At 48.7% G+C, this 25,261-nt stretch overlaps 1 protein-coding gene across 1 annotated transcript; it reads left to right on the forward strand.

Annotated features, from left to right (window-relative positions):
• The first annotated feature begins 81 nt into the window (after nt 1-81).
• LOC124474871 (R3H domain-containing protein 1) lies at nt 82-24,902 on the forward strand. The gene is made up of 27 exons (XM_047031330.1): nt 82-186; nt 6,710-6,914; nt 7,796-8,006; nt 9,628-9,789; nt 10,258-10,347; nt 12,108-12,240; nt 12,546-12,624; nt 12,749-12,808; nt 12,913-13,053; nt 13,226-13,334; nt 13,435-13,530; nt 13,748-13,773; nt 13,913-13,966; nt 14,196-14,419; nt 15,527-15,796; nt 16,275-16,414; nt 17,133-17,246; nt 17,786-18,025; nt 18,166-18,345; nt 19,894-20,187; nt 20,392-20,588; nt 21,169-21,272; nt 21,903-22,075; nt 22,195-22,327; nt 22,462-22,559; nt 22,755-22,839; nt 23,373-24,902. Exons 3-27 carry the CDS (start codon nt 7,836-7,838, stop codon nt 23,714-23,716), a joined length of 3,717 nt encoding a protein of 1,238 aa, XP_046887286.1. The 5' UTR covers nt 82-186; nt 6,710-6,914; nt 7,796-7,835; the 3' UTR covers nt 23,717-24,902.
• Nucleotides 24,903-25,261: the final 359 nt, after the last annotated feature.

Here is a 25,261-nt window from a genome sequence, read left to right on the forward strand (position 1 = left end):
ATGCTGAGAGTGAGTGCCGCATGGATTCACTTTTAGGCATAACACCGGATATGCTGTCACTCTTTCTACTACTAGCTAGCTAAGCTACCCAGTCAGGTTGATTGTTAACGCTTGTTGCCGATTTCTACAGTGAGAAGTAGCTACAATACTTGTCCACCCACGTTCACTATTCTTCTGAAGCGATTGGTAAGGCAACATTAGCTTTTTTTATCGTACTGTGTCATTGTCATTGATTAGGACGAAATGTAAATACGTTGGCAAATGGCATTATCTCCGAAGCTTATTAGGCTAGCTAGCTGGTAGCATAGCAATGAAGGCTAGCAATACTGTAGCTAACACAGTAATAGCTAACACAGTAATTCGTTTACGGTGCCCGGGTCTCCTGGCAGTGCAGTGGGGTTGTCGATGTTTAAATTCTATGTACATAAAAACATCCTTGGCCGCACCGCCCTCGGCTTTACACAACTGACCATGATATATGTCTGCTAAACGAAGAACTCTTACAACACATTGTCATTGACTATACTCTGTTGGATACCAAATGGCCCACGGTGTTGTAGCTAACTAACTTAATGACTTACCGGTACCTTGCAAGACTAGCAATGTAATATTGTCAAGAAGCTAGCTAGTTTCTATTTGAGTCACTGTCAATCGTTTGCCAAAGGCCTAGGTACACAATGACAAGCTCTCTCCAGTACTAAGAAGCATATTACCAACCCTGCAAGGCCCTTACAACATTTTAGGGATCTAGCTTGCAGCATATGTTAGAAAAGTAACATTACCAAACCAGCCAACTGTACCGTGCTTTACCAACTAACTAGCTAGCTACATTAGCTGCAAACAGATTGTGGTAGCTGTTCTACAGTGCCGGTAGAACGTCAGCATTGATTGTCTGCGATATTGGAGATGGTATGTATACGCTGGCCTGTCCACTTCTTTATATGGGTGCTTGTTCATCAGAAGTACTAGTACCTGTGTGACAGAAGCTAGGAAAGTTTGAGAACTATCGTCTGAAAATATACCTGTTTTTTGCGGTTGAAAAGTTTTAATAATGAACTGCATTTAGCAAGTGAAGTGCTTTCTTGCAACATTAGAGGACTGTCTCAACATATAATGTAACACGTCCCTTCATAGCACTATGTTCTTCTAATCCATTCATGGCTGTTGCTTTGTGTGGCCAGACGATAAGATTCGCTCAGTGACCTCAGTCATCATCAACATGTTTCTGGGCTCTGCTGAAATGTGAAAGTCATCAAGAAATGACAAGCTTAATGATAAGTCCAGGCTTTCTAGACTGAGCCTATGTTGTCTTAACCAAACAGTTTCACTGACTTTACTGTGCCTACTGTTGTGATGAGTGTGAGTTCCCTGTAGCTTTTAACAATCAATCCTGGTTGTCTCACCCTGCCATTAATAATGTTGATGCACGGCTTGACAGTTTGGTTTCAGAGCCAGAGGGTCTGTAATTAGGAGTGCACTGACACAACCCCTGATTTATGGTTGAATTAGGCGTGTAAATTCAGAATATTTAATAGCCTTTGTCATTTATTCTTTTAAAGTTTTTATAAATATGGGAAGAAATGGAACAAAAAAAACTCAAGTTACTGTATGTGTGCGTATTCGGAGGGGACAATTGTTTCTTCACTGATTTGGTACTCGGCTAAGCCCCCCAAAAAAGAAAGTTTTGTCTTTCCGATCTAGGAATGCTAGACTGCTCAAAAGGAAGTCACATACGATGCTGATGCCTTTCTGCAGCTAAAACAAACATCAGGTATTCAACATGACAGCACCACGCAAGCATGCCTTCCAATATAGGAACATGGATGTTCTACCAGGTATCTTATTGTTTGTGGAGTGACTGAAATGAAAAGGAAAGCTAGTGCACAGTAGGCCACTACTGTAACAGCACACCTTTTCCAGTGATAGATGTAGGACATTTGGAATTTAAGGAGTTATTAAGTATTGATAAGCTTGGAGATGCTGCAGTAGTCTGATTTCTCTAAAGTGAAGGCTTTAATAATTCAATGGTTTTCAGGGGAAATCAACATTTTTCATGAGAATGGGCATTCTTTATTTTTCCCACCAATATGGTTATCATTGAAATAGTATAATCCTCTTATTCTGTATCGCAAAGTCTTTATATTGTTTGGCTCTCATCAGATGCGCAGCAACAATAATGTGAGCATAACGAATGCCACAGAATTGGATCAGATCACTTGTCAGTGACTTGCTCTTGTTGCTAAGGGACAAGGGGACCCCCCCCCACACACACACACACCACCAGCTTGTCTATCATAGCTTTTGTTTCTAAGGGCTCAGGGAGTGAACCGAATTAAACAATCAAAACAGCAGTCAACATTTGTCTCGATTATATTCATCCTCAGAAGTTGACAACCTTATCTTTATTTAGCATATTTTCTTCCTATGCTTCTCTTTATTAAACTACTGTATCATGGTCATTTAGACCTGCTTTGTTAATGTGAGTCATTCAGAGCACTTTACTAGTGCTATCGAATGGCACATTTGCGGTTGTTGTTGCCCGGTCTTGTCGAAAGCCAGTGTGTGCCAACTGTAATGGCAAGGTGCACCATGAACAGCCGGTGTTCTTGGTGGCTGTCCCCTCCCATCGCGTGCCCACCTGGGCCATCAGAACTGGCTCCATGAAGGCATCTCCAATCTCCACTGTTTGCCCAACACGCTGCCACACTGTCATTTTTCTGTTCTTATTTTTGCCCTTTTCCCCCTGTCTCTTCCATCTCTCCATTCCCCTATCTGTCCCTCACCACTCATTTTCCTCCGGTGTTCTCATTCATCCCCTCATTCTCCCGTTTTCTATCTATCCACCCTTTTCTGCTCCTGACTCCTGTTTCCCGTCCCAACGCCTCCTCTCCTCTCCACTAGTAGCGCACACTACGGCAGGGCAACAGAATGGTTAATGAAGAGCCCAATTTAGCCTGCGCTGTGCTGCAGGCTGCTGTGAGTGGCTGAGCTGGAGCTGACATCACAGAGGCCAGCTGTTGATTTGGCACTGTCTCTGAGGCTGGGGCCGAGTGGATGGGTGATGGGCTCTGGCAGGTAGACCCCCGCGACCCACACACGCTCACACACACTCTCACACGCAAGCCTACGAGAGGCTGCTGCCTGGGAGCTGGCTCCAAGCGGCTTCCCTCCCTTCAGCAAATGCTGCCTCCTGTACTATGGAAACTAAACCCGCCTCAACCAGTGGACATGATGAGGGCGAGTGTGTGGCAGGTAGGTCCTGTGTAACAGCAAGGCTAGATTGGCGCTTTACTATAGGTGAGGGAGTGGTGAGGTTGTCTGGGGCAATGGTAGAATGTAATGCCTCTGGTAAATTATTATTTCCATGTTCTTTTACTTCTACTTATACCTGTCTACAGAGAAAGACGGACTGCATTATCTCCTGTCTCTTTTGTCTATTTTCATCATTGACTTCTGTCTTATTTTTATTTTATTTTTTCTTAGCTGACATTGTACAGTCATGGATAACGCTGTGTTACTACAATGAGTGCTGTTTGGGGGTTAGTTTTTTTTCTCCGGACAGCCAAATGTTATCTGACAGGCAATATATTTCTAATGCCATGGTACTAATGGCTGTTTTTAATGAAGCAACGCAAGGTTGCCTGTGAGTGAACTGAAGCTGCGGCTCCGCTTCCTAGTGCTTTTCTGCCTGTCTCTCCATAAGTGCGCTCATTAGCATAGATAAGCCATTAAGAAGCTTGCATTGTTTTTCGCCGGAGCTGGCCCGGCTCTCTCCGTCTTCACGTTTGTTGTGCAGGTGTGTTGATATGGTTTTAATGACTACCGACGCAGCGCTATTATGCATGTATCGCACTTCTCTGTAGATCATAACTATCTGTGCTCTACTTCCCCCTTTTATAGTTTTTCCGCCTAATTGGACACCTTCCTGAAAAATAGCATTCTGGTACAAGCGATTAATTCTTTCGTGGTTTTACTGTTAATTCGATGTGTTGTACATTGCAATATGTTGTTGGGCAATAATAGTTTATACCTGAAATTAGTTCGACAGGCGTGGAAATTAAATGTTGTTTTTGCTCTGAGATTTAGGTCCAATTATCTATGTCGACAGCCGCTCCTCATTTGCAATTAGCAAACCCTGTTGAAAGATATGGGATTATAAAGCAAGTTAAGTGTAACATTGAAATCAATCATATCGATTACCGTACTCCTTGAGGACTGCTATTAAAGTCCTTACGAGCAGCAGTAATTAGTCTAAACCACAGATGCGTTAATCTAGCTCACTTGATGATGTCTGTCTGTTTGCCTCTACCATTGACTTTCACAATAAACTAATCATTCTAATGGTACAAATTAATGAGGATATCTCATTGATGTGTTCCTTGTGTGGACGTTGAAATCATATCATGTGAATATACTTTCAGTAATTTTACTATCTTGTCATTTTAGTGGGGTGGATTCTAAATTGTATTGTGCCAATACAGATTGTAACAGTAACTGTCAGTCTGAACAGTAAATGTGTGATGCGTTTTGTATCATGTAATCAGCTTTTATAGGCAGAGCTGTGGTAGCCCATTAATACTATTCCTCTTGTGTTACGCAAACTAATTAACCTAAACCTGTATAATGACGTTTAAGTCTTTGCTGGTGTAACACAACTTGTAGTGTGCGTGCTCGTCAGTGCAAGAGACAGCATACAAGCAGAGCTCATGACCCCCCTGTAGGCTCAGCCCACATAGAGCAATGCAGATATGCCTTATCTGGGTTCTGTTCTGGAGCTGTTGATCTCCATCACACACACACACACACACACACACACACACACACACAGGAGGAGCATCTGTGTGTGCGGTTCCCCTCCTGATGTTCCCCCGCCCTGCAGGCTGGGCTCTGTCTGTCTCCCGTCACTCCACATCTGCTCGGAACCCCGGGTGCTCTCGCCGCAGATCTATTTGTTCTGTGGCTCTGCAGAACGGTTCTTCAACCAGCTCTCCTCAGCCCCCAGCCCTCGGCAAAGTGTGCATGCTGTGTGGTGGGGGCGTAGGATGGAAAGGTCAGCGAAGAATGGAGGGAGGGAGGGGGGTGGGCAGCGTGGGGGTCGCTCGCTCTTGGCCCGGTGCATGAACGGCCTCGCGCACGGCGGTGGAGCTATTCCCTATTCACTGACTCCAACAGACATAATTGCTGTAGAGTGGTCCATTTAGAGCAGGTGTGTGATTAGCGCCGCTGGCTCTGCGTCTGGCCTCCTTGACCTCCACTGTAGACTTTTCAGAATTCATTCCAGGCAAATGGAGAGACTCTAAAGTAAGTGTGTGTGTACATAGTACTTACCCACCTATGGGAATGTAGATAAAGGCAGTTTGAAGAGGGGCTTCTGACAGAGAACAATGCCTCAGGGAAGCTCTTTAAGGTTCATCCTCCCAGCGCTCCTCTGAAATACAGATGAGATTCTGTTTTAGTGAAGGGAGACAAAAGATTATCCGTGGGGTTTGAAAAAACAGCGGAGGGTTTTGTGTATAAACGTCATACATCTGCACATCGGCGCTTATGTATGCGAGGGTGTGCGTTTGTGCTCGCGGTGAAGCGGCTTGCTTTTGTCGACGTGCTTGCGTGCGTCTGGTCCATTAACATGCGCGGGGGCCACCTGTCCCTGTCACTGACTCCCTCTCCCCTGTGTCACCGACGCAGAACTGACAGTGACACTTGGTGATCTCCTGAACCCTGCCGCCTCTTCCTGTCCCTCTCTTAAGCTCCCCCCTGTCCTCCCAGGGCCGGGCTCACAGTCACCTCAGCACGCTGCCACTGGATGTTTGCTGTGATAGGCTATCAGTATGCAGCTCTCTGCCGGTGTTCTGCAGCCTGCAGGAAGCTCACGCGGCACACCGCTCCACCCGTGTACGCTAGTCGCGTCGGTGTTGAGAAATGACTGGAGCCGGGAGTACAGCCCAATCTGTAGTCGTCTGAGAGCGTCCTATAGTCAGTCTGACCTCAGACCTCGGGGGGGGTGGGGTGGGGGGGGGGGGGGTTATAAAGTAAAGCAGGAATCCACTTGACCTTTCTCTAGCATGCGGCTCCATGCCAGGGCGGTGTGTCGGACCGGGAGCCTGGACTGGCACCAGGTACTAGCGCAATGGCGCTCTGCCCGGCCTCCAGAGCCGGCATGGAGATTAGAGAGAGAGAGAGAGAGAGGGGGGGGAGAGAGGGAAGAGGGGAGGGAGAGGAAAGAGGGGAGGGAGCCAGCCTGGGCAAATATGGTCCTCTGTGGCCTAGCCATGAAGAATGAAGGAGCTCAGTGTGCCTTGTCTATTTTCCAAAGGCTGGTCTGAAGGGTGTTACTGGCTGCAGACGACTTACGCAAATTGGTATTTCAGATATCATTGCGTATTCATTGAAAAATGCTGGCTGGTCTCCTTTTTTTATTTTTTTTGATAAATCTGTTGCTGCAGACAGAAAGCTTAATGCTCCGTTTTACATGGCTGCCATTGGCAGAGTTCACTGCTTTCATCCCATCTCTTGATTCTATTCATGCAGGATTTATATACAGCCACACACACACACACACAGTTGTGATCTTTTGCCGGTCCACGTGGACCGGCCTGTCAGTGACCTATAACCCTGTATCCTGAAGTAGCAGGTCTTGAAAGAGCATGCCCTTTGACCCTGCCCCTTCTCTCTCCCTCTGTGTCTCTCTCTCCCTCTCTCTCTGTGACAGGCCTCTGAGGGGAATGAGCAGCTTGGAGGGCAGCAGCAGCAGCGTGGTCGTTGTTCAGGCCCGGCGATAGGGACATGGGACTCTTTCTCAGAGCTTGCGGCAGGCTCAGCACAAGTGACAACCCGGCGGACAGCTTCGAAAGGGACCCAGGGTTCAGCCCTCGCACCAGCGGGACGTCACCTCGCCCACGGCCCAGCAGCACCAAGTACGTGTGGGGGCTCTCTCTGCCCTGAACCCTCCCCCCGTCGAAAACGACAGCTATTCAAAGTCAGCTTGAACCGGGGCGTGCTGTGTCTGAGTGTCAGAATAGATCCTATGCTTAGCTGGAAGTCAATTACCCAGACCAATAGAAAGGAACTGGCATTGCCACATTGGAGGGTTTCTCACCCACTGTCACCGCTCCCAGATGACAATTTAATCTTGATCAAGTTCCACTCGCCGTACGGCCTTTCAGACTGCTCACACATCACTCCCGCAGAAACAGGCACTCATTAGCCAAATAGATGTAATGGAGGTTGGAAAATGGGAGGGCTGGTGGATGTATGAGGAGTTGATAAACACATTCACACAGCTAGACGGTGGAGAGGGGTGGATTATAAATCTGATGAAAATGGTGGTTGGACTTCTTCGCCTTTGTCGCCGCGAAAGCCACACACCACCTCCTCTCTCTCTCTCTCTCTCTCTCTCTCTCTCTCTCTCTCTCTCTCTCGTGTGTGTGTGTCTCGCTGTGCTCAAGTGTCAAACAGTGAATCAGATGGGCTGTGCGCTAATTAACACATTAATCATAGCTCTCATGTACCAGATGTCTCCCCCTCCTTCGACGTTGCTACTGCATAGAACCCACTGCATAATTAGTAGCAAGAACTGACTCCCTCGCCAGCCCCTTTGACATGGATAGGTCGCCCTATTCCCTGATGACGGATACATTAAAACAATACTGTATATATATTTAGCTTTTCCCTGCTTGCTGGTTCTCCGAACTGGCCATCTTTTTCTTTTAATTCAGCGTGTTTGCCTGCTGTACTTTGCTGCCCTTTCCGGTGTCTCCAGCAGAGAAAAGCAGTGTGTGTGTGTGGTGTCCTGCAGGTTCCCAGCGTTTGGTGAAGCCTCCCAGTAAGCGTGTCTGATGAGGATGTCTGATACTGTTACTGGAAAGGGCCAGACGGACACCATGAGGGTGTCGGAGGCGGCGCACACGGACGCCACGCCCCAGGCGGGCGCCAGCACGTCTGAGAGGACGGAACCCAACGGGTCAGACGGAGACGAGAGCCACCGCGACAACAAGAGGGAGGCACAGGTAAACGGCCAGCGACAAGAAGCCTGTTCTCTCCCCAGACAAATGATGAGACCTTTTTAAGTTTAGCGGCACAGGCCGCAGTCATTAGAGTCCCTCAGATGTCATTCAGTGTGCTATTACTATTATTGATATATTTTTTGGGTTAGTGGGAATTAAGAAAGGGTCTTGTCAGGGAGTTGTTATGGCAGATTTATTATTTTATTTTTTGTTTACAAAGGGAAGTCTGACCTCAAAGGGCTTTGACTTGCTAATGAATCTGAATCAATCACACTGAAAACCGGCCATTCAAATTCTTTTTTAGAGATGAAAATAAAGGATCTTTTTGATGTTTTAATAGATCATTGTCTGTCCGTGAGGAACTGGGGCTGTGTCTGGGAGGGGAAGTAATAATAATGCGACAGACAGCCAGGCCACAGGAGTGTATATATAGGAACCAGGCCAGGCCAGGCTGGTGGCTGGAGCCAGGCAGAAGGAAGCCAGATCATCTTGATCTCAAATCCTGGCTTATCTGCAAACTTCCTGTGTGTCACCCTGAGAGACGGAATGGGAGCAGAGCAGGGAGAGAGAGCGAGAGGGAGAGGGGGAGAGCGAAAGGGGGAGAGAGGGAGAGAGGGAGAGAGAGAGGGGGTTAGGAGAAGGAGGGGAGGCGAGGCTCTGTGACTTTGCCGCCATCTGCCTCTGGCACTTTCCCTGAGCGCGGCAGGTGCCTCGTGGTGCGTTTGTGCTGACTCCAGCGCTTTCTTATCTCCCTCACATTGTTCACTGCGCCCCTCTCCGCGTTGCTCAATTAGCTGGTCTAGTGGTGCGCTCAAAGTGCACGCGTTCCCCTCACCGATACATATTACCTACTGTCCGCCCCCCCCCCCCACCCCCTGCGCCCCGTGCTCCTCGTCGGTCACACGACCACTAAATGTGAACGTTCAATTTCAATTTTCTATTCTTGTTATCTGGCCCTGGGGCCCGGCAGGGATGTGTCCTTTGCTTGGTTTTTAGAGGGCATGAGCAGGTGTCGTCAGGACCAAGTCCTCGAGTGTGCACACACACAGTGCAGAGGAGAACGGCTGCTTCTAGTTCAGACAACAGCTCCTGTCAGCCCCCTCCCCTACCTCCCCTCCCTCCCTCCTGCCAGCCTCTCTCAGGCTGCCACTGAGAGACCGTCTGTTTACACACACATACATACATACATACATACATACACACACACTGCACACACGACTGCTGGTGCATGAAGCACAGAGGCACTGAGCTGTCTTTCTCCCTCACACACACACAAACACGCACACACACACACACACAGTCTCACTCCCGCTTGGCTTCTCCCTGCTCCGTTCTTCACCTCAGAACAGTCCTCTGCTCTTCTCGACAAGGAAACAGGGCACAGCGGGTGGGCTAAGCAGGCAGTTGTCAATTATTTTCTGTATTTCTTTTATTTTGCTGTGCATTGATAGCTCATCCACTTCTATTCTCACTGCTGAAAGAATATAAAGTTGTTGTGGCTCATTTTGATTTGCAATTCATCAATTTTTTTTTTTTTGGGGGGGGGGGGGGGGGGGGGTGGGGGGGGGGGGGGGGGGGGGGGGGGTAATGATTTGACATGCATCTATCCCCCCCCCCTAAAATCTGTATTCATGTAACCTTTTCCTCCTGTGCTGGGGAGGAACACCTTTTCAAATCTTCTTTCTGTATTCTCCCTCTCTTCGGTCTGTTGTTTCCGCTGCTGCCCTCCCAGCAGCAGCAGCAGCAGCCCGCTCTGTCACCTGGGCAGGCCGGGAAGAGGTCAAAGGTACAGTTGAGACGCATGTAGAGATGCTTGTCTTTGCTTGGAGCCCCACCGGTTTTGCTCCCACTTTTTATTTTTATTTTTTTTCTGCAATTTTCTGTCGGTTAAGATTAATTAGCCTCATCATTTTTGAGGAGATCCTAGATTTTGCCTGCTCTTAAAATGACTGATGTATTTGGCAATCCCCCCCCCCCCCCACCCTGCACTCTTTGTAGGCAGCATGGTTGTCATGACATTCGAGAGAGAACAAATGAGTTGAGCTGCTGAAGGGAACGACACGTGATCCCGCTGACCATGTGGTCTGGGGAAACGTTCCCCTGTCTCATGCACACTGTCTGCTCCCCGGCCTTGCTGTGTCCACCCTGTGCTTTGTGTTTGGACTTGTCACCGTTCTCTGTGTGTGTTGAGTTGGAAGCTTTCTCAGTCAAATCAGGAATCCCTTTAACTCCATGCGTCTTCGCCCTCCCCCAGTCCAATACAAAGTTAAAGTTAGTGCGGAGCCTGGCTGTTTGTGAAGAGTCCTCTCCTCCTCCCGTTACCCAACTGCCTGCAGAACCTCAGGTAAATCGGATATCAAGTCCCCTCGCTCACATTTGGTGTCATAGGAAACGTCTGAATGTAAACATGGCAGTGCATGTACACAGGGACACTTGATCTCATCTTTATTCACTGGGCCAGTTGAATGTAGTGGACGAGCTCGATCAGCTTGGCCGCGGTCTGAGGTAGCAGATGGGAGTTATGGGATGTCGTCCGTGTGAATGCCAAATGTTCCTCCCCACTCAGGGCTGCAGCACAGTGCTAGCGCTATCTCGTTGCGGAGATGGTACATGGACACCAGCCTGCAGGACCGCTGCAGTGTAGCGACATCAGGAACTCTGGCTCTCTACACGCTCTGTCAAAACCAAGTAGCAACTGTACCAACCCCCCCCCCCCCCCCTATTACCTCTGGCTCATGTTGCTGGTGTCACAGTGCTGGTTCTCTTCTCAGTGGACCACGCCTCCATGCAGTCACCACTAAACCTTACCACCTTCCACTACTGTTTCCCCCACCACCGCGGGAGTGAGTGAGTGTGTGTGTGTGTATAGTATTACTGTGTGGTATTACTCACATCAATCATCTCTGGGAAATACAATTTTCACATGTCAGCGACAGAGGGTATGTGGATTGGTATAATTGAATACCCGCTCCACAGATATTTCCCTCAGCTAGGATGTTTCCACCTGTTCCTTTGAGACAAGATTTCTCAGAGAGGAAAATGGCATTTCTTCTAGCAAAATGTTTGTATTATGCCTCTAATCGAATTTCCCTTCACCCTAAAACATTTTTTTACGGTATTCAATGCATATTTTAAGGTTTATTTCGTAAAATACAAATATCCATCTATTTTGGTGTGACAGTAAATCCAATAAAAGAGATACTTGAGAACCTTGTTGGTGTTGAAGGAAAACTGTTCTTTAATCAGTGTCATGTCCTTGACTAGTAAGTGAGGTTGTTGCACCTGTCTCAGTAAGGCCTAGTCCTCCTGGCTACAAGCTCAGTTGTCACTCCCAAAACCAGGTGCTGCGTCGAAATGACCTGTGTTCATCCGGCCACTCAGCTGCCATTTTGTTCTAACAACAATAAAGCAAACCTGAGCTTCAGCTGTGGGAGTGACATTCAGGGTTAAAGAGGAGGTGGTGGAGAAGAGGGGTCGAATCAATCCTTCACTGGCCACTCAGGAAACCAGTCTTCAAGGTGTTGTTGTGGTGCAGATGGACAAGAATGAGAGGAAAAGTCTACTGGGGTTGAATGATGTCAATCAGGGTTTTGGAGAATTTACAGATACTAAATTGGAGGAGTAGGCCAATTTAAAGCTCAAGGGAACATCTCACAGAATAATTGTTGAATTTAGCAACAAAAAAACGAAAGAAAACATTGTTATTGTCATAAGAAAAAAAAGGCCATTATTTGATCATCCTCCAAATAGTTTTTTTTTTTAAGGTGCCAAATCAACAAGATTAATCCTTACATTAATTGGCAAGGCGATTATGTATAAAGGCTTATCACAACAGACGTTGTGAGGTTTTCCTAAATTCTTATTTAAACACATTTCCTGTAATAACCCAGCCAGCTTAACTAGAGATGTGCTCGTATTCGGGGTGTCCTTGTTTGCTGAGTAGAACACTTTAGAAACCCATTTTTAATTAACTTCCCACCGAGGGAAAGGGAGAGAGATTGCCGAGAATTAAATGCAAATTTCCAAAATGTCTATTATTAATGACTGTCTGAATTCCTCTTTAACCGTGCACAATAACGTTAATGCTCCCCCTTCTGTCTCCAGGATAGAATTCATATTCAAATCTCACAGTCGTTTAAAAAAGAGGAAGTGTCTTCCAAGGATGAAGAAGAAAAGGAGAAGAGCTGCGACAAGATGGAGAAGCCAGAGAAAATGCCTCGGAAAATGCTGTCAAGAGGTGTGTGTGGGCGGGGGGGGGCTGGAAAGGACAGTTGGACTTTTCTCAGTAAGGGGAAATAACAACCTTGTCTTCAGACAAGAGAAACCTTTGCAAACACAGCATGTAGCTATGAGAGACCACCGAACTAAGATCGCAGAAGCGCCTAGAGCAAGCTAATAAACTGGGTTCCCAAGAGAAGAAATGTCTAGAAGCTTTCAGGGAAAAATATTGAAAATGGAATCTTGTTAAAGCACTGTTCAAACACACACACACACACACTCTCACTGTTGTTGTATTGAACCAAGTTTTGCCTTATGTTTTAGATTCCAGTCAAGACTATACAGACTCCACTGGCATAGACCTCCATGAGTTCCTTGTCAATACATTAAAGAACAACCCTAGGTATGTGTACTCTGTGACTATTATGGCAACATCTCTTGAACTATTTTCTTGCATTGTGACTAATGGCAATTGTATTTCTATTATGCAATGTCAATTAATACTTTTTTAACCATTTATGTTACAGAGACAGAATGATGCTGTTGAAGTTGGAACAGGACATTCTGGATTTTATCAACAATAACGAGTAAGTGAAAAAATATAAATAAATCTAGTTAAATTCAAATTCATTCTGTTGATGTTTGTTTACATACCGGAGCCTCATATAGACCAACCTTCTGTTTGTTCCAGAAGCCAGAAGAGGAAGTTTCCTCCCATGACATCGTACCACAGAATGCTCTTACACAGAGTCGCAGCATACTTTGGGATGGATCACAATGTGGATCCAACAGGGAAATCGGTCATCATTAACAAAACTAGCAATACAAGAATGTAAGTCCTTTTGGAATTGGTTTTAGATTTAATGAATTTAAAACGGCTAACAAGCTGGAGTACACAGTAGTACATATTTAATAAGTACAAATAGCTGAATGTTTAGAAAAACATTTTATTTATTGTCAAAAGAATGTCGCGAAACAACAACAGTACAAATCCTCTCCTTCAGCCCGGATCAGAAATTCTCAGAACACATTAAAGACGACAAGAGCGAGGACTTTCAGAAGCGCTACATCCTGAAGAGAGACAGCTCCAGCTTTGATCGGGAGGACAGCATGGTAGGTGTTTGTCTGCACCGTCACTCTCTGTGACATGTTTGTGAAAGCGTGACAATCTGGTGCCGCAGCCACAGCTGCTAAGTTGTGCATGTCCTTGCAGATACGAATGCGCCTGAAAGACGACAGGAGAAGCAAATCTATTGAGGAGAGAGAGGAGGAGTACCAAAGAGCCAGAGATAGGATATTTGCACAAGATGTGAGAATTTGGGGGAAAATGGTGTACCACCTAATAGTAAAACCAGTTGTGAATACCAGGAATACTGTACATTATTTTTGTGTACTTGATCAAGATTTACGGTTGAGTGATATGACACCTAATTATCATGTACTATCATGATCTTCCATTAAAAGATGTATGTTAAGTAAGTATCATCATTATCAAGTTGTCTCTTTTTTTCTTCTCTCTCCCTCAGGGTGATCATTTTCATCTAGACAGACGGTAAGTGTTTCAGTCAGATCAAGATGCGTGATGTGTTTCTATCTACTGCAACGTGTTATAGTTATTTGAATGAATGAATGGTTACATTCCCATAACCCTCTAGCGAGCTAACCTTTATTTTTTTTATATGTCCACCCAGGATGCATGAAGAAGAGGCTTGCATCAGCACGCAACAGAGGCGGCAGATCTTCAGGTATGTCCCAGCAGAGAGCAGAGCAGAGAGAGCAGAGAGAGCAGAGAGAGCAGAGAGAGCAGAGCAGAGAGAGCAGAGCAGAGAGAGCAGAGCAGAGAGAGCAGAGAGAGCAGAGCAGAGAGCAGAGCAGAGAGCAGAGCACCACACCTCTTCAGAAGACACTGGACACTGTTGATCCATTTAACCAAACCCCCTCGCTCCCCCTCCCCCCCCCCCCCCCCCCCCCCAGACTGAGGGATGGTCGCTCTGGCAACAGCCGCCAGAGCAGCTCGGAGAACGAGCCCAAGTACTCGGACCCACGGCCCTGGAGCAGCACGGACTCTGACAGCTCCAACCGGAACCTGCGTCCGGCCATGACCAAGGCCAGCAGCTTCAGCGGCATCTCGGTCCTGATCCGGGGGGACAGCACAGCCAGCAGCAAGAGCACCGGCACGGGGCGCCTCTCCAAGACAGGCGAGTGGAGAAGCCCCTCACGCACACATGGTGGGCCGTATCCATGACAACCCACCCACCCCCCCACCATGCCCCTCCTGTCCAATATGCTTTGTAAACACACCACAGTGAAGAATTCTCTCATTTTTTTCCTCTAACAGTTGTGTAAGTCCATCGACAGAAACATTTCTCTATGACAAAGACGGCATCTTTCATTTTCTTTTACTAGTTCTTAGAGCCGCTGGGATAACTTTTGCTCCACTGTAATACAGAGGTTCCTCCCGGATGAGATGGTTGAAATGGTTTTCTCACTGTGTGCTTGTGAGGAGCATCCTGGTAAAAAATGGAGATGGATGAGAGACAGGAGACCAATTTTCTCTCAGCTTTCAATCCACTTTAGTTTTATTTTTTTTCTGCCTTCACTATCATGCAAAGGATTTTATATCGTGTTTTTATTTTGGGGGGTGCAATACCATTTTCACAGTGCACTGCACCCAGCTTCTTTTTTGTTTGTTGCTCGGGTTGTTTTGAAGTTGTTTACGACGAGGCTAGGCACCATCACTTTGCACAGCAGAGTGTGTGCTGCAGTGGAAGACATCTTGTGCCTGTTAGTTCTGTCATGTGCTCATCTCTCCATGAAACCCATCATTCAGGGTTGAAACGCCCCTTCAAAAGCAACCTGCATGCACCAGCACACAAACTGTGCTCTAGCTTCTTTGTATCCATCTTTACAAACCTGATAGATTGCATCGTCATTACAAGTCTGAATTAATTGGTTTTGGTCGTTTGATTTCCCCACTTCTGATACGTTTGATGTCCGACATCAGAGAAAAGTTTAGGGGAGATCCATGAAATGGTCTTTAGCAGTGCGCTGCAGGAACGGAAATATGACACACTCATACACTTGCATAATTAACACACTAACTGCATGTTCCTAGGCCTGCAAGTCCGTAGAAGATATGTAGCAAATTCTATTCTTGCCGTTCATGCTTCCATATCCGCCCCTGCCCACACACCCTGCCTGGATGTGCCCTTGGAAGTCCCCCCTTCCCCCCTGTAGAAGCCTTCTAAGCATGCTAACCTCTTGTGTCTGTAGGTAAAGCTCTTCTCGTTGCTCCCTGTTTACAGGTTCAGAATCTTCCGGTAGTGTAGGTTCCTCGACAAGCTCGCTCTCTCGTCCCCAACTGCCCCCGCCTACCCCAGCTCTAACCCAAGCCGGCCCTGGCGCTCCCGTCCCCTACCCCACCGCCGGCAGTACTTGCCCCGGGCAGTACGAAGGGGGCAGGGGGGCCCTGGCCCCGGCCCCGGCCCCGGCCGCTGCTAACGCTAGCTACTATTTGCTTCCGCTGGAAGCCGCAGGGATACCGCCTGGCAGTATTCTGGTCAACCCACACACAGGTTGGTACCATGTAACCAAGCTTCCTCCCATCTCACTGAGCTGGTCCCACCTGAGGCCAGGGCAGCCTCTCTGTGTGCTGCTGGCTGTGTTTGGTTGTACCGTGTCATGTTTTGCATTTGGTTCAACGTGTACCATTTTTTTTTTTTTTTTTTTTTAGGGGGGGGGGGGGGGGATCCGATATCATCCCATTTATGTATTTTTCCCAGATGTATGCATTGTAAAACTAACACTACTCATTCATCTTGTACTTGCTGCCTGCTTATTCCGGTTTGTTCCATAGCATGTAATGAGGAAGCATGGTGTAGTCATTCAGTATCTCCACTTTCAAAGGGTTGGAGTTAAATATTATTGAGCTCTTTGCTTATCACGCAATGTTATTAAACCTTTTTAAATGGGGAAACATTTTGAGGATTGTTCAGCAGGATGTATTGATGCATTTCTGGATCCATCTCAACGAGTGTGTGTCCTGTTGTGTAGGCCAGCCCTTTGTGAACCCAGATGGCAGCCCCGTGGTGTACAACCCCTCCAGCAGCAGCTCCCAGCAGGCCAGGACCCAGCAGCCCCCTCCTCCAGCCCCCGCTGCCCTCCACCCCCCAGCCAATCACCTCCTCTCCCAGGTCAGTTTGGTGTGCATCTGCTTGCCCCCCAACACCCCTGCCTCCTGGATGCTTCAGTGCCTCAGACACCATCAACACAGGCCGTTTCTTCCCAACGACTCTCAGCAGGGTGGAATAGGGCTGGCTGCTTTTAATAAGGCCTTCCAGGACAGAGGCGTTTGCCGCAGTCCACCAATGTAGAAGAAGCGTACCAGTCATAAACAGTCAGTTAGGGCTGCCTCTGGCCTGAGACAGCTCCTGAAAGCACAGAGGGAAGGAAAGGAGAGAGCCAGTTACAACACTGATACGATCTGACAAGGACTCTAAGTGCTTGTGATGTACGCACGTTGTTTCTTCTTCGACCGAGGTCTTTTCTGCATGAACCCACCTCTGCTGTCTCTGTTCGATAGGAGCCTTTTCTCAAAGTAGAAACGTCTGTCAGTCTTTTTTCTGTAGCCTCTGACATCATATTCCTCGCAGAAGCACGGCCATTGTGTCCTACAGTAGGGCGATGTGTAGAGCATTCATCATTATCACATTACTCATCGCTGAATATGGTGACTGTTGTTCCAATTGTGTGGTAATGATGAGCGAGTGCGTGTGTCGATCTGGTGTTGAGCCCTCCCATCGTTTGAACCTCTGCCTTCTCTCACGGAGTCTTCCTTCTCCTGTCTGTTCCTGTGTCCTGTTCCTGTGTCCTGTTCCTGTGTCCTGTGCCTGTCTCCTGTTCCTCCACCAGCCGCCCCGCTCCTTCCAGTCCTCGGCTCAGCCTCTCCAGTACTCAACCATCTCTTACCCTCCTCCTCCTCCTCCTCAGTACCTGCCTGTCAACCCTAACCAACAATACACTGTGGTACCTATCCTTCTCTTCTCTCTCCTCATCCATGTCCTTAGGCCTCCTTGAGCACCTTGTCGAATGCTAACGTAGGGTCCTGCTGTGTGGTGACCCTTTATCTAACGAGTCGGCAGACAAACGCACACTGCCACATGTAGACATGAGTCCTTATTAGGGGTTTTCTGTGTCGAGTTGGTGCGTGTACACCAAGTTTACATTTGAAGCCATATGGAGCCCCCCCCCCCCCCCACACACACACACACACACACACACCCCAACCACCCTTTTGGATCATGCTTTCTGATGACCTCTTTTCTGACCTCATTTTATTTTTTTATTTTTTTTCTCTCAAACCGAAGATATCCCTCTATGACTAATTAAAGGAGTGGAAACTGCTTTGAATAATTGATCCCACCAGATGCTGAGGGCTAAATAATCCACGAGTAAAAACGCTTCCGACAGAACAGCTTTTCTTAGATGATAGGGGTGATCCAGTTGGCAGCCTGGTCTTCCTGGGTTCCACCATGAACCGTGTGCTTGTGTGTGTCCTTGTGCAGCAACAGGACGGGCTGGGTGCTCAGTTCAGCCACATGAGCCTGGTGCGTCAGGCGTCCGGCGAGGGCCCCGACCCCCACACCACCATGTACCCCACCCAGGTGGTCCTCCAGGCACCCCAAAAGCAGAGCGGCTTCATGTTGGGCCCCCCCGGCCAGGCCCAGGCCTACCCCACCCCTGGCCTTCCTGTGAGCCAGCCAGTCATGCAGCAGCAGACCTATATCCAGCAGCCTGTTCAGCAGGTAGGTCAAACCTCGGAGCTCCTGGTCTAGTGTTGCCCTAGTTATGTTTTGAGACATGTACAGATGTACAGTCCAGGCTGAACAACACTGACCCTCTGTCTCTCTGTTTCTCTCTCTCTCTCTCTCTCTCTCTCTGTCAGATGACTACGTGTTACTGTGCCCCTGCTCAGTACTCACACTCCAACCAGCACTATCGCCCTGTCACCCCGGTGCACTACAACAACCCCCAGAGCCAGCCTCAGCCCCTGCCCCCCACGCCGACAGGTAATCACACACACAAGCACAGCCTCCACTTTCACTCGCCCATATGGTACCAGGCAGTCATTTTTTGATTTTACGGCTCCAGACTGTCACTCCTCATCAATCTGGTTGGGCTAGGGACTGCAGCAGCTAGTCTCTCTATCTCTCTCTCTCTCTCTCTCTCATACACCCTCTCTTTTACCACCTCATCTGTTTCACCCTCTCCACCCCCCCCCCCCCCCCCATCATGTTTGTCTTTATGAGCTGAGCTCTCTCCCGGGCACTCGCCCCCGTTCTCATTCCGTATTCCGTTTTTTTCCCCGGCACCGCGGGGGACAGGGTAGTTAGCGCCAGCTCGCATCTTTTTACTGGCTGCCAAACCGTTCCATCAGCCGTCCGCTCCCAAATCAGGAGCCTCCCCCGGACAGGGGAGCCAGGGCGAGTCACGGGAGGACAAATGAGGCTGTTTACTCTCTGCAGCACGCGGCCTCTCCCGCCGCCATTCCCCAGCCAATCACACGGCAGCTAATAGCTGTTTCCAACGACTTGCATCATCAAGTTTGCCACTGCCGGGGGATGTCGTTTGGTGAAACAGTGGGCTACTTGGCCGTGATGAGATGGAATGCTTCAAATAAAGGTGTACCAACTTATTGGAAGTGAGGATTGAGTGGACAAATTGTGCAATCAAGTCTTCAGATGTATTGGTCATAATTGGGCACGGGGCTGGTGCTGCAGGGATGGGAACCTGAATCCAGATGAAGAACGGAAGCAACGAACTAAGAAGAGCCATACCAGGGAGGTGGAACCAGGGAGGTGGAACCAGGGAGGTGGAACCAGGGAGGTGGAACCAGCGAGGCTGAACCCGGGGCCGGGACGCTGTCTGAGAGGCCTATGATTCTCACAGTGAACCGGTCTCTTTTTCAGCCCCTCACTCCTCTGCTTCGGGTGTCTTTGGCATCATCAAGGGTTCCTCTTTTGGCCTCGGTGGTCCTACTGATTTGAAGGTCTCCCAATATGCAGCGTCCCCTTCACTTATTCTTCTGTTATAAGGCCAACACTCTCAAACATCTCCTTCACTGCTCTCTGTCAGGAGGGTGTGAGTTTAATATAATAGTCATTTCATGCATGGTTTGCAAGTGGAGGCGGATGACTGATGGTAAAAATAGCCAACCCTGTAGCCTCTCGCTCTCCCTCTCTCGTCCTCTCTCTCGCTCTGTCTCTCTCTCTCGTCCTCTCTCTCTCTCTCGTCCTCTTTCTCTCGTCCTCTCTCCCTCTCTCTCCCTCTCTCTCTTGTCCTCTCTCTCTCTCACCCTTCATCACCTCGTTCCACTTTCTCCTCATTGACATGAAGGATTCCGCCACCTTTCCAAAAGGACGCCTCTCCTTCGTCAGGATGACTGTCTCAGGAGGGGTCCACCCCCACCCCCTGCCTCACCCCCACCCCCTGCCTCACCCCCTGCCTCACCTTGACATTTACTCAGCGCCCCACACACGCCTCCCAAATCCCAGTTCTAGCCATTAAGCACGCTGGAAACCTCAGTCATCTCATGATTTGCATCAACCTATTCACTTGCTTCAAAGCCCGACTATTTTTGCTCGAATATAAACCTATTCACAGCGATCTCTGATCCGTCCTCCCATGCATATTCATCGTGGACAATAGTTTCTCTGTTTGGCCTCCTTCTTTCGTGTGCTTTGTTTGTCGACAAAGCGAGTGGTCACGGCAAGTGTGCTTCTCCGTCTCGTTCTCTCCTTCAGCTTATCAGACCGTGATGCCAAACCCTCCCCAGAGCTACCAGAGTGTCATGGGGCTGCAACAAGCAGCCAATCCCAATCTAGTGGGAGGCCAGCAGCAGCACAGCATTATGGGAAACCAGATGCAAGGCATGATGGTCCAGTATCCTTCAATGCCTTCTTATCAGGTAACACACAAACGCGCGCGCGCACACACACACACTCATGTTAGTATGCTCATGTGAGCATATTTTTCCCTTCCGGAAATTGAATAACCCAAGCCCCCCAAATTTGAAAAAGGGGTGAATTCACACCCACCTTAGTTACTCGTTGTTTTGTCGTGACAAATCCAGTGCGAGATCCAAAGTGTGGTGTTGGGGTGTGCTCAGCAGGTGTCCATGCCCCAGGGATCCCCCAGCATGCCTCAGCAGGCCTACCCTCAGCAGGCCTACCCTCAGCAGGCCTACCCTCAGCAGGCCTACCCTCAGCCCATGGTGCTCTCCAGCCACTCCAGCCAGGGCCCCGTGCCCATGACCAGCATGCAGGTCTACTACAGCATGATGCCACCCAGTCAGCCTGGCACCGTGAGGTACGCAGCACAAACCATCCACTGTGTGTGTGTGTGTTCGTCGCTCTGCGGGCCAGGAACCTCTGCAGCTTCAACTCCCTGTTCGCTGTTCAACTGTGAAACTCCAGCCCATATTCATCTCCAGCGTTAGTTTTCAAGTGTCGAAAGGTCTGTAATTATCTCTGATTAATAGTGCCAGTCCTGGGAAAACAAACATGTAATTAATTTCCTCCTCCGGCAAGCACAGGGCACAGGCCCTGAACCAATCAGAGACCAGGCCGAGGGATTAGAGCTGCAGAGAGAGGGGGCTGAGGAGAAGCAGGGGGGTCACACTCTCCCCGCCACCCCCCTCCTCACAAACGAAAAGCATCCTTTGTTAGTGGGGCAGCCTTCAAGATGATATATACTATGTGCTAGGTAGGCTGCAGCCTGTCTTCATGTAACAAGCTGCAGTCCCAGGTTGCTTCCACAGGATTCTCCTTTCATCCATCGCTGTAGAGGCCAAAGCTGCTACAGGGGCACACCTCAAGCAGCCTGCAAGCCTGGTAATGGCTCATTGTATCCCTAGGCAGCCTAGATGACTGTGTGTGTGTTTCCACAGTTCGACGGTGGGCTTCTTACCCCCTCCAGGGTCGGAGCAGATGCAGTTTCCTCGGGCGTCGTCTCCGTGCGGATCCAAGCAGCACCCAGGACAGCAGTGTTCAGGTGAGAACACACACCGTCACCTTCAAACACCCTTGGATTTTTAAACAACTTTCTCGGTAGAGATGTTTTTTTTTATTAATTTGTATACAATGCTATAGTTATTGGCCAAGTGTGAAGTGTTAGTGTAGCCAGCCGCCCCCTAAAAACCAGTTCTGCACTTCTCTGTTACCCTTGAGATGACTCCTCCTGCCCACGTTTCCACCTTCTATTATCCTCATATTATAATTACCAAAGAGGCATCCTTTTCAGCTGGACGGTAATGAGGTGAGGGGGGGGGGGGGGGGGCCAGGAAAGTCGGCAGACGCTTTCACCTTCAGTTTCCAGTAAACACATTTAATTGGCTACTTTTGGGGTGCTCAGGGATGATGGCTACCGATAAGCTCATTGTCCTTGGAACTGGATTTGGGACGACTAGGCAGCTTAATCATTCCTAAGTCAACACGGGTGCGTCGCTGCGTAAATGTTTTGTCCAATAACCCCTGCAGAGCACCTCATTTGAGCTAGGCCTTTATACAAACAGTACTTCATTACTCACAGCTCTGTGTAATGGCTGAGAACACGTGTATGGGTAGGATATTCTGCTCCCACCTTCCTAAGTCAGAGGAATGATCCCCCCCCCCTTGCTTCTAGGTATGCACCCGCCCCCCCATGGCAGCGGGATGGTGATGATGCAACTGGCTCTCCCCCCCAACCACCAGCCGCGAGCCCACTCCCCCCCCCAGTGGAAACACAACAAATACTACAGCCTGGACCACCAACGCAGCCAGAGGTCCATGGAGATCCTCCCCCCGGACAACTCCCAGGTATCTGGCAGCTGCCTCCTTCTCCGTCAACACCCGGGCACCCACAGAGTGCTGATCCAGTCCCCCCCCCCCCCCTCCAGCCTGCACCCCTGACCCCTCCTTCTCCTGCATGTGTGTAGAACAGCCCCGCCTCCTCCCCGGCCCCGCCCCCCACCTCGGCGCACCTCACCTCCATGAAGAACCCCCGTGCCAGCATGGCGCCCATCCCCATCATGACGCACCACTTCCCCAGACATTTCGGCCCCGGACAAGGTGAGGACCGCCCCTGGATGGGTGCATGTAGTTCACGTTCCCAGCCCGCTTAGCGTTAACGGTTCAAGTGATTTTGAAAGGGAAGTGTGGCATGACTGCTTCTTTGTCTCGTCACGTCATCGCGACGCGTCCAGGTGATGCCAGGTTCCCCCTTCTGGGTCAGCCCCTCCAGTACAACCCCTCCATCCGCTCCCCTCTGCTGCACGGCACACACATGTTCCCCGGACACCAGGTTGGTAACCAGGACAACACACACAATGACGCAATGCTTTGATCTGTTTGGACATTGACGCTCATAAGCCTTGGCTTCCTCCATCGCATCAACAGAGTATGTTCCCACCCGCTGTATGGACTCTCTGCTCAGTGCTCAGTGTCCCCCCAAACAGCCCAGTCCACACGTCTGAAGTAGGCCTCTTATCTCCCACAGGGCACCATGGGAGTCCGGCATGGGGGCCGAGGGAGGAAGCCCACCAGGAAATCTCTGTCTACAGATCTCAGTGTAGGTGAACCAGGTAATAGAGAGGGATCTCACTCTAGGCTAGTAGGTCTCTCTTGACGGTGATGGTCATGGTTTCACTCCCAGCTTCTGCTTACTCAAACAGAACTGTCTCTATATCAAATCAGACATCCTCAACTTGGAAAAATGACCACTAAAATGTATAGGGAGATTTAAAGTATATTGTATTTTGCTGCAATTCTTACATTTGTTGGGGGCAGAAATATTGATACAGCATCCATTTATTCACTTTATGGGGGGGGAGAATGTGCTTGCTGTGCACTGAAGGTGCTGAGGGGGTGGGTGTTTGTAAATGTAAGCAGAATAATTTCTCAGACGAGGCAGATTTCGCACCTGGCAAATGAAACCACAGCACCTAAAGTAGGCACCAGAAATGTGCTGATTTTGTCTAGGGATGAGATTCTTTTCTGTAATAGTGTATGAGCCCTTGTCAGTTTTTGTATTTTGATGTTATTGTTTGTCAAGGAATATTCCCAGTGTCTTCTTTGCCGTCACGTTGAAGACGTGCCCGTCTCTCTCCCTGCTCAGTAAACGGTCGAGTCCTGGAGGTGACGGACCTGCCGGAGGGAATGAGCCGCAACGAGGCACACTGCCTCCTGGGGGAGCTGAGCAAAGGAGGGGCCATGATCAGGTGGCTGTCTGAGGGCCAGCCGGGGCCTCGCTGTGGGCCGGCCGAGGAGGGCACCAACGGGGACAGGAACACTGAGAGCAGCGACCTGGCCTCCACCTACACCATCCTGGCCACGTTCCCCTCCAGACACGCGGCACAGAGCGCCCTGCTGCGCCACGCCAGCCCCCTCACCACCTTCAAACTCCGAACTAGCAAGAAACACGAGGAGACCGCCGACGTGGAGAGGGCGAGCTCTCAGTAGCAGCGTGCCAAACGGGGGGGTGGGGAGGTGGAGGAAAGGGGGCTCTTGGGCCTAACCCCCCCCCTCCTCCTCCCCACCCCTCAACACCCCCTTCCTCTCTGGCCACTTGATGCCCCCTTCCTGCTTCTACCAACATCATCCCAACCTCCGCTCTACCCCACCAACACCACCACCCCACTCTCACGACACTAGCGTTGGCGTCACAGGTTTTCACGGGTTCTAGAAGCTTTGAGAATGTGTTGTTTTTTGTACCGACCCCTACTTTTGGAGAATGAACAAAAATAAACACCTGCCAGTACCAATGTTTAAGAGAAAAAAACTATACAAAAACATTAATCAATACCAAATTGGCTTGAGAACGTTAATGGATTTGGGGTTAGCATGTTTCTAACTTTTGTTTTTGGTTTGATTATAATTTTGCTAAAACTGCTCATTCTGGAACACGCACTCTTTCGGGTAAGTACTCCTCACTACTGGTCGGATCCGGCTTGGTTTCTGACTCAATTTGTTACACAAATGTTCCATTTCAATCAGCAAAGCACCATTCAATAAAAGTGTGTTTAGGTCTCAAGGTGGGAAGTGGTTCAGCCCTTCTCCTTCCACAAGTGTGCCGTGTAAACACCACATCAGAGTCTCCTACTCGGTCAGCTACAGAATGTTTTAGTCATTGTTTTGTGTGCCTTCTCACAACTTGGGTTCCGCTGTCTCCAACAAGCCCAAAAACATCCAATGCCAATTGTAAATTGTGGACTACTCCCAAGGTAAAATTCTAGTTGTACCAAGTTAAGTTATTCAGTCACCATTTTACACCTTGAATGTTATCTTTGCACTGGCACAAGGAGAAGGCGTTGGTTTGATTGTGTTTTTGATTTTTGATTTGGTTTTAGGATAAAATACAGCATATCATAACAGAATTATTATGATAATTCATCACAACATTGTGACAATTCTGTCCTTAGAACTACACACCGTTTTGTTGAAACACCCAATTCCTATGATTTTGAATTGAAATGTTCATTCATCATTAGGGTCCCTGGAAAGATGTGTGCACGTTGATTTACACAGCAAAGTCCACCCTCCCCCCTTAGATTTATTTATGTGTGGATTCATGAGAGATGTACAGTGTTGGCTGGTGCGATTTGTTTTTATTTCTGTTTGAAACCAATAAATGTTTACACCAAATGTGTTCAAATCTGTCATTTCCGATGTGGACCTCCATCCAGACATCCCATGTCTCCCGGAATTTCCGGGAGTCTTGCATTTTTGTTTTTGCAGGTTGGAATGTCTAGCTACTTATGATGCACACAGGGCTTTACTGTTAATTGACCCATGATTACTGTCTTACACCATGTATCTCTTAAAAGGCACGATTATCCTCAAATGATAACGTTATCCTGAGTACCTTTTAATCTGTACAATGACGACAGACACAAGACTAGCATCTTTATTTCTTGAACGGTGAGACTTGTCAAATCGAGCAACATGTCAAGCAGATGGCGCCCCCTGTCGGAATTGAATTTCAATCATTCGCCACCAGCGCCACTT

This window comes from Hypomesus transpacificus, chromosome 12, assembly GCF_021917145.1.
Source record: "Hypomesus transpacificus isolate Combined female chromosome 12, fHypTra1, whole genome shotgun sequence".
Taxonomy (NCBI): domain Eukaryota; kingdom Metazoa; phylum Chordata; class Actinopteri; order Osmeriformes; family Osmeridae; genus Hypomesus; species Hypomesus transpacificus.

What these genes read in the sequence shown, in the direction of transcription:
- LOC124474871 (XM_047031330.1), top strand. Translation starts at nt 7,836, where the DNA reads ATGAGGATGTCTGATACTGTTACTGGAAAGGGCCAGACGGACACCATG. An exon ending in TTGATCGGGAGGACAGCATG is followed by an intron (nt 13,335 to 13,434) that starts GTAGGTGTTTGT and finishes ATGTCCTTGCAG; the next exon opens with ATACGAATGCGCCTGAAAGA. An exon ending in TCTCAGTGTAGGTGAACCAG is followed by an intron (nt 22,840 to 23,372) that starts GTAATAGAGAGG and finishes CTCCCTGCTCAG; the next exon opens with TAAACGGTCGAGTCCTGGAG.